This window comes from Caretta caretta, chromosome 28 (assembly GCF_965140235.1).
Source record: "Caretta caretta isolate rCarCar2 chromosome 28, rCarCar1.hap1, whole genome shotgun sequence".
NCBI classification, from domain to species: domain Eukaryota; kingdom Metazoa; phylum Chordata; order Testudines; family Cheloniidae; genus Caretta; species Caretta caretta.
In genome coordinates this window covers 3,690,140-3,699,736 of record NC_134233.1, presented here as the reverse complement: position 1 = coordinate 3,699,736, position 9,597 = coordinate 3,690,140, and the positions used below count along the sequence as shown (strand labels likewise).

The 9,597-nt window shown below is 48.0% G+C and overlaps 1 protein-coding gene across 1 annotated transcript in view; it reads right to left on the bottom strand.

Annotated features, from left to right (window-relative positions):
* Positions 1 to 354: 354 nt before the first annotated feature.
* Positions 355 to 9,597, bottom strand: part of LOC125628680 (uncharacterized) — a 56,036-nt gene continuing 46,793 nt past the window's right edge. Inside the window, 4 exon segments of the mRNA XM_075123762.1 lie at positions 355 to 2,475; positions 2,478 to 4,094; positions 4,444 to 4,557; positions 8,928 to 9,054. Coding sequence (XP_074979863.1) covers positions 2,378 to 2,475; positions 2,478 to 4,094; positions 4,444 to 4,557; positions 8,928 to 9,054 — 1,956 coding nt within the window. The 3' untranslated portion in view covers positions 355 to 2,377.

Genomic DNA, 9,597 nt, shown 5'->3' with positions numbered 1-9,597 from the left:
GGGCTGCCCCATGGCTAGACTCTGTGGAGAGGCCGGAACTGGTGTCTGGCAGCTGTCCCACAGCTGGGCTATGGGGAGAGGGGGGACTGGTGTCTGGGGGCTGCCCTGTAGCTGGGCTCTGGGGGGATGGGAGTGCAGGTGTCTGGGCTCTGTGGGCCCCACACAGCCCCCTCCAGCATCCCCCATCTGGAATTCGGTTATTGTAGGGGTTTCTTTAACTCTCTTTCTCCTCGGGGAATCATTTTTGCTGTTGTCTGTATTGTTGACATATTTGTTGACAGGTATTTTGAATAACTGAAACTGGAGTGATTATATTGTGTTACTTTGACAAATAAAATACACAAAATTTTAAAATAGTGTGCAGAATTTTTAATGTTTTGGTGCAGAATTCCTCAAGGAGTAATTAAAGGACAAAAACCATCATTAACAAGGAGTTAAGTGCCTGGTGGAATGTTGTCTGCCTGGAGAAGCTCAACTTCAGCAAAACTCACACGCCTGAAAAATAGGAAACTAAGAGATAAGGTTGCCCACACAACCTTAACTCTGCCTGCCCTCTTTCAGTTATTCCCCAATGTTCCCCCAAAACACAAACACATCTTCAGTCTGCCAACACCACAATGGCTAAAAGGCACAATCTCTTCCCCTCCATTTACAACCCTTCGAACCAGACCCACAACATCAGCTGATCCTGACCAGACACAATCCCAGGGCAAGCCGGATGGGTGTGCTGGCTGGTCCTGGTCATGACAGTGACAGCAGAGAAATCCATAGCCATCCCACCCCTACTTAGAGATACCCTGCCCTTCCACCAACTCCCTACTCCTAAAAGCCTGTGTAGGTGAGCTCATTTTTTACTTGTGATGCTCTGAGCTCCCTAGAATCCAGCGGGAGCTGAGATAGGTTCCCACCCCCTAACCCCACAGCTGCTCTCATGTGAGAGCCAAAGGGTTAATTCAGAGGGAGCCGATAAGGCTCCAACTTGGACTGGCTGATCTCCACCCAGATGCTCCATGGTTCTGACCCATGTGACTTATTGAAAGAGATGACTCATTATCGCTTTTATACATTTCATTAAAATGAACAAACAAATAAAATGAAGAACACAGCTCACTAAACATAAACTATACTTAACACCACTCAACTAGCTCTGTATAAGTCACTTTCAGTTTCATATAAAATTAAATTCCAGAGCAGGTTACATCCGATAACTCAAAAATCAGCAGAGCAGATTCCCCTGTCACTTTCTCTTCTGATCCATTCAAACCTGTTTCACTCAACAGCACTTCATTATTATGGAATTGTTATTGACAAAACAAGAAAATTATCATCATATCAGGGAAAAACTGCTGACCTTCTCGTCTGCAAACGATCCCAGCTCAGCAGGAAAATTTCCACAAGTTGCTCTGTCAATAGACAGAAACTGAGATTTAAATGGGGAATGATCGCATGGTGTTTGGGATCCATGGAAATTCCCCATCCAGGTCTGGGACATTTTCATCTCCAGCCGTAACAAGTCGGATTTAGGATCAATTTGCTATGAAGTGCAGAGACACTTTGGGAGGTGGGGGGGGGGGGTAGATTATAGGTGGATAAGCTCCATTGTGGCTCAAACAGAACCCAGCGCTGCTGGAGTGAGCGGGCCTAGTGATGGTGATGGGGAAGGAGGGAATCCCGTCGACTCACCCCATTTCCTTCCAGTGTCACAGGGGCCAAAATGATACATTTGTCCCACTCCTGCTCCTCCTCTTTGTTATATTGAAATAGATTTTCAATAAGGAAAATGTTAAAAAGAAAAATATCTACTGCCCAGAACAACCTGGATCAGCATGAGAACAACTGGGAATGAGACAATCTGTCGCCAAAGGGGGAACTTGGTGACTAACACTCGCTCTGCTAGAGCAGGGCCAGTATAAATGTGCTGCTCAGGGATTGTCCAGAGCAGGAACATTGGTGTCGATTAGGACAGGTCAAAGGGGAAGGTGCGAGCTAACCCCAGCCCCTGGGCTATGTCAGCACTGCACATACAGCAGGGTGTTTACATTAGGATCGCTACCTCCAGCAGGCTGGAAAATCCTAGCGGAGACAAAGCCCAGGTCAATTTTAGATCACCCCTACCTGAGGTCACCCCTATTAACCCCACTTGAGGCTGATGGACACTCCTGGCCGGAGGGAGACACACTCTCATGACTCACAGGAGAAAGGAGTAGGTAGAAAGGACCATGGGTCACCCCAGAGAAGGGCGACCTGCAAAGAAAAAGTGGGCAACTCACCTGGGGGAGCTGAGAGAACAGGGTGACACAAATTTAGGGCTGTTTTCACCAAAGTCCCTGTGTAGGAATTAACAAATGTCTTTAAAAAAAAAAATCTTTTCTCTGCCCTACACAAAGTTCTTATGGTGTGTCTCTATCCTGTGAAATCACTGATGTCTATTAAGGTGTGAGCTCCAGGTGAAACTTTTCCCGCTTTCACAGCATTCACAGGCTGCTCTCGTGTGTGGATCCTCTGATGATTAATAAGGTCCGATTTAAAAGTGAAGCTTTTCCCACACTCAAAGCATTCATAGGGTCTCTCTCCCGTGTGGATCCCCTGATGTCTAATAAGGGATGAGCTCTCAGTGAAACTTTTCCCGCACTCGGAGCACTCATAGGGTTTCTCTCCTGTGTGGATCCTCCGATGTTTAATAAGGCCTGAGCTCTGAGTGAACTTTTTCCCACACTCGCAGCATGTATAGGGGCGCTCTCCTGTGTGGATTCTCTGGTGATTAATAAGGCCTGAGCGCTGAGTGAACTTTTTCCCGCACTCGCAGCACTCATAGGGTCTCTCTCCTGTGTGGTCTGCCTCACGTTTAAGAACGTTTGATTTCTCACTGAACTGTTTCCCCCACTCACAGCATTCATAGGGGCGCTCTCCCGGGTGGATTCTCTGGTGATTAATAAGGCTTGAGAGCTGAGTGAACTTTTTCCCGCACTCACGGCACTCATAGGGACTCTGTTCTGTATGGCCTCTCTGATGTGCCCTAAGGTTTGATTTCTGACTGAACTGTTTTCCGCACTCGCGGCATTCATAGGGGCGCTCTCCCGTGTGGACCCTCTGATGTTTATTAACGTCTGATTTGAAAGCAAAGCTTTTCCCACACTCACAGCATTTATACGGTCTCTCTCCTGTGTGGATCCTCTGATGTCTTATGAGGGATGAGCTCCGAGTGAAGCTTTTCCCGCACTCACTACACTCATAGGGTCTCTCATCTGTGTGGCTTGCCTGATGTTTAGTAAGGCTTGATTTCTCACTGAACTGTTTCCTGCACTGACAACATTCATAGGGTCTCCCTCCTGTGTGACTCTTCTGATGTTTCATAAATTTTGATTTCTCAATGAATTGTTTCCCGCACTCAGAGCATTCATAGGGGCGCTCTCCTGTGTGGATCTTCTCATGCTTAAACAGGGCTGAGCTCTGAGCGAATGTTTGCCCACACTCACAGCATGTATAGGGGCGCTCTCCTGTGTGCATTCGCTGGTGATTAATAAGGACTGAGCTCTGAGTGAACTTTTTTCCGCACTCACAGCACTCATAGGGTCTGTCTCCTGTATGGATTCTCTGATGTCTAGTAAGGGTTGAACTCCGAGTGAAGCTTTTCCCGCACTCACAGCATTCATAGGGTTTCTCTCTTGTGTGGCTTGTCTGATGAGTAATAAGGTTTGATTTCTCACTGAACTGTTTCCCGCACTCACAGCATTTGTAGGGGTGCTCCCCTGTGTGGATCCTCTGATGTCTAACGAGGGTGGAGTTCAGAGTGAAGTGTTTCCCACACTCAGTGCATGTGTTTTTTCTCTCTCCTGTAGGTATTCCCTGCTGGGCTGTGATTTCCTTGGAGTCCTGGTGAGTCCCCTGACAATTAATGGATTTACCCACTTTCTCCCTGGGCTGGTTTCCCTGCGGCCTCTGTGGCCTGTGCTGGTTCTCACAGGCTTTCCCCTTCACACAACACCTGGACACATTCCCTTTCGATCCTTGCGATAATCCCCCACGCGCTTCCACTTGCTCAGCATCTTCCTGCTCAGGATTCTGCTCCTCGTTCTCATTCACCATTCCAGCACCTGTCAGGACAGAGAGAGAAACCTCAGAAACAGGGGTGGAAAAGAAGGAAACAAACTGAAATTAGAGCTTGAGAGACAGGGAAAAAAACCCTGGTAGTGAATTCTCCTAAACTTTTCTCCACAGCGGTGAGAAGAGAGGATGTGGAGGCAGAATTGTATCCGTCAGGGAGGGAGCTGCTGCCGGGTGTCAATCAGGATGGGTAGGAAGCTGTGAGCAATAGCTGCCCATACGGTGCAAGGCCTTCTGGGGATACTCCTGAACTCCGAGAGCTCCCAAGGCCTTTTTAGGGAGTCCCAGCTCCCTCCTTCAGCCACAGAGTGTATTTGAATTGGTTTAATGATCCCTCACCTGCACAAGCGCCGCTCAGGATCTCTCCTTCCTCAGAGCCCTGGAGATCCAGGACCCACGGCTCCTCCCCTCGTTCCAGCTGGGAGATCACATCTGGTTTGGGAATGGGAAATCCTGCTCAGGGGATAGAAAACAAAGGAGATCAGGGGAGTTCATGGGACATTTCTTACAAAGAAGCAGCTATTGGTTTTAAACCAGTCTATTGTAAAGCAGTAAAATCCTTGGGGCAGCTTCCCAGGTGCTCCAAGGGGCAGGACAGAGGCATTTAACTATCCCCATCTCTGCTGGGAACACACACAGCCAGACACTCCCGTGACATTGATCCAGAAAGGTTTAGCAACTAGCAGACTAAATTACCCAAACTTTAAAGTCACATTAGAAAAATATGTATTTAGGGCTATTCCTTATAAATAGCTAACGTAGCCATGTCCCATAGATGAGAGCTCTGAAATGCAAACCGGTTTTGTGAGAGAATTAGGGGTAATACTAATTCTGTGTGTTCACTTATAACTTGTTAGATGTTAACGATGTAAACAGACGGTTCCTGTCTGTCACTACACTTACTGAATCATAACTCAAAAGGCAATATTAACATTTATATGAAACTTGGGTGTAATAATGTCTTTGTCTATATTTCTCTTTGAAGTTTGTAGTAAACTGTCTATGACAGTGGTGGGCAACCTGTGACCTATCACGGTAAACCGCTGGCGGGCTGCCAAACAGTTTGTTTACATTTGCACAACAGCTCCCAGTGGCTGCGGTTCACCGTTTCCAGCCAATGGGAGCTGCGGGCCGCCGCTTCCCACAGCTCCCATTGGCCAGGAACAGTGAACCGTGGAAACTGGGAGCTGTGGACGGCTGTAGAAATGTAAACAAACTGTCTGGTGGTCTGCCAGCAGTTTACCCTGACAGGCCACAGGCTGCCCACAGGCTGCCCACCACTGGTCTATGAACTGCTCAATGGAGAATTACCTTGGGCTGATGAATACAACTAGTTACCTGTGTATGCATAGGAAATAGGGGGGGTTATTTCAAGCCACAATGCCGCACCAAAAGAATGTGGGCTGTCAAGAGGCTGCACGAGAGCTATAAAAAGAACTCCTGGGCCCTGATCCTGTTATCTCAGATCTGCTTAAGCTTTGCCAGGGGAAGTTTGAGTTGCAAGGTTGAGGTCCTCAGCTCCAGTCTGGGTCACTCCGATATTGGGCACTGGACTGTGACCAGTGCAACTAATTCTGGAAGAACTATTTACACCTTTGAAACTCATCATCTCTACTATGAAACTGACCTAAGAACTCGACTCATATCTGCATGGATAATGGTCTTTTAACCAAAGTACCGGGCGTGTAGATATTACTACAGCAATGGAAAGGGTTCCCCATTGCCATAGGTCATCCACCAACCCAAGTGGCAGTAGCTAGGTTGATGGACGCATTATTTTCTGTTTAAAGATCAATTATTCTAACTACACTAAAAGGCATGTGTTTATTCGAATTGTCTTGATATTTTCTGGGGTTTACGGGCATTCAGGGAAGGGTTATTGATCCAAATATGGGGTTATTTGATCACAAGGTTCCTGAGATACAGCCCTGCCACCAGAGGCAGCTTTTACAAAATCATCTTGCTCTTTTCATAGAATCATAGAATCATAGAATATAAGGGTTGGAAGGGACCCCAGAAGGTCATCTAGTCCAACCCCCGGCTCGAAGCAGGACCAATTCCCAGTTAAATCATCCCAGCCAGGGCTTTGTCAAGCCTGACCTTAAAAACCTCTAAGGAAGGAGATTCTACCACCTCCCTAGGTAACGCATTCCAGTGTTTCACCACCCTCTTAGTGAAAAAGTTTTTCCTAATATCCAATCTAAACCTCCCCCACTGCAGCTTGAGACCATTACTCCTCGTTCTGTCATCTGATACCATTGAGAACAGTCTAGAGCCACCCTCTTTGGAACCCCCTTTCAGGTAGTTGAAAGCAGCTATCAAATCCCCCCTCATTCTTCTCTTCTGCAGGCTAAACAATCCCAGCTCCCTCAGCCTCTCCTCATAACTCATGTGTTCCAGACCCCTAATCATTTTTGTTGCCCTTCGCTGGACTCTCTCCAATTTATCCACATCCTTCTTGAAGTGTGGGGCCCAAAACTGGACACAGTACTCCAGATGAGGCCTCACCAATGTCGAATAGAGGGGAACGATCACGTCCCTAGCTCTGCTCGCTATGCCCCTACTTATACATCCCAAAATGCCATTGGCCTTCTTGGCAACAAGGGCACACTGCTGACTCATATCCAGCTTCTCGTCCACTGTCACCCCTAGGTCCTTTTCCGCAGAACTGCTGCCTAGCCATTCGGTCCCTAGTCTGTAGCTGTGCATTGGGTTCTTCCGTCCTAAGTGCAGGACCCTGCACTTATCCTTATTGAACCTCATCAGATTTCTTTTGGCCCAATCCTCCAATTTGTCTAGGTCCTTCTGTATCCTATCCCTCCCCTCCAGCGTATCTACCACTCCTCCCAGTTCAGTATCATCCGCAAATTTGCTGAGAGTGCAATCCACACCATCCTCCAGATCATTTATGAAGATATTGAACAAAACCGGCCCCAGGACCGACCCTTGGGGCACTCCACTTGATACCGGCTGCCAACTAGACATGGAGCCATTGATCACTACCCGTTGAGCCCGACAATCTAGCCAGCTTTCTACCCACCTTGTAGTGCATTCATCCAGCCCATACTTCCTTAACTTGCTGACAAGAATACTGTGGGAGACCGTGTCAAAAGCTTTGCTAAAGTCAAGAAACAATACATCCACTGCTTTCCCTTCATCCACAGAACCAGTAATCTCATCATAGAAGGCGATTAGATTAGTCAGACATGACCTTTCCTTGGTGAATCCATGCTGACTTTTAACATTTCACTGCACACAGCTGGGGCTGAAACCACGATTCCCCTCGTTCCCTCACAGATCTCGGTCACTTGGCATTTATCTCAGTTAGTACGTAGCCCCCACTGCCTCTTTGGGAAACCAGGACTGAAAAAGTCAATACCTGTAGGATTTGGAATTTCAGAGCAGCACAAGCCAAACTGGTGAATCACGGACATTGAAATGCAGACAGGCTGCAAGACTAAGTCCCTGTTAACTGCTAGAGGGTTTCCCGCAATCTGCTGTCACAGTAAAGGGTTGGCTCAAGGGGATGTGCTGTGGCCACTGAAACTGAACCACACCTGAGCCTTACCTCTGGTAGCTTTCACATAATATGTGTTGTGCATTTTTCTTACAGTCTGCTGAAATTCCTCTTGGAAGCTTTGCCCTCTGATTCCAACAAGTTTGGGTCAAGAGTAGTATTTTAAAGTGCCCTAATATCCACATGCAGAGTTTTGCTAGGTCTGCACTTAAAAGTTTTTCCAGCGTAGCTCTGTCAGTTTGGGGTGTGAAAAATCACACCGCTAACCAACACAGCGTGGAGAGCAAAAGCTTTAGGGTACACACAGTTACAGTGGCAAAAAAAGCACAAACCACTACTGAATAAAATCAAAGTAATTAAATGCCCATAAACTACATTAATGCAGAGTTACAGTGGCCCAGTGCTTCCTCCTGCCCTCCCAGCATGTGGATGGGAGCTAAAGTTAAACCTCTGAAAACTAGGAAATGAAGAGTTAAAGTACATGTCCTAACTGCAACACAACCTTAACTCTGCCCCTTCCCTATCCCTGGAGTTGGCATTCGCCACTGGGAATGGTTCAGGAAGGCTGGTGCAAAGATTTACAAATTACCAGGGAAGTGGCAGCTTCAACATCACAGGAAGTCTTTGAGTCAAGACTAGATGCCTTTCTGGAAGATGCTTTAATCCAACACAAGGCATTCAGCTCAACTTGGCAGCAAATGGATGAAATTTTCTTGCCTGTGTTATAGAAGAGGTCAGACTAGATGACCTAATCGTCACATCTGGCCATAAAAAACCCATGAATCTACAATAGATACAAGGAAGGACTAAGAGAACATGCCACTGTTTGTGTTGTGTTGCACAGACGGGAATACCGGCATTTATCTGCATGCCCTCCAGCTGTGTGCACTCTGTCATCTCTAGCTAGAATTTGTTGCTGGAGGGATTACTGGGAGCAGCTTGGCAGAGCTGTGACTGAGATATGAAAGGGGGGTGCGTGTGAAACTTGGGGCACCAAGTCTGCCTCATTTCCATGCTGAGTGTTGTAGGTTGTGTCAGTGAAGGTGCACAAGGATGTGTTCTTGTCACATAGACGGTCAGCAGCCTGGTGGCGTATGTGTAAAGAGAAGTTGTTAGACTTTGTGCTGTACTGCTCCTGTTCCCAAAGTGTTGTGTAGCAGGGGAGGGCAGAGGGTGTCACTGTGTGTGTCACTGGCATGTCGGGGTGATGCTGAAACAGGACAGAGCAGAGGTGGCATTCTGGGGCTGGTGTGAACCTTAACTCTGCATTTCCCCTTCCAAGAACCGAGGGGACAGGAATCCTTACCCAGCGAGGTCACACTCTCATAGTTCTCCTGCATGACGTCTCCGCAGAGGGCTCTCTGAGCGGGGTCCAGCAGAGCCCCCTCTTCCCTGGTGAAATACACAGCCACCTCCTCGAAGGTCACCGGTCCCTGAAAGAGCAAGAGTCCAACACTCAGGACCTGCTGCCCCACTCACAACCCCACTATTCGTGGGGGAGAGGAGCCAATCAAATTGGAGCTCTGGGAGGCTCGCTGTCAAAAGAGTTTCAACCCCCCACAAGGCTCCGAGCATCCAGGAAACACCAGGGTGAGGGGATGAAGAGAGAGCTCCTCGTCTCTCCCAGCAGATCCATCACACAGACTAACCAGAGACATGCAGGAGATGGGGCCCCGAGCAGGGTCTAGGGAGAGCTGCCTGGTAGGAAGAGAATGGAGCGTCAATCATTTTAAGAGAAATAGGGGAAGGATCTCCTTGGAATTGATGAGCCACATGGGATAATGAGAGAGAAAAGGGGAAGAACTAGAGAGAATTTGGAGCAGTGTGACAGAGCGAAGTGGCACAAATAGGGAAAGGGTGCAATGAACTCATCCCCCTCCCCCCCACTTCTCCTCCTCGGATTTCCTGGCTGCACAGAGACAGTTCAAACGCCCCCGCCCGACCGACCTCCCCCCGCCCTGCACCTCCGGTTTTTC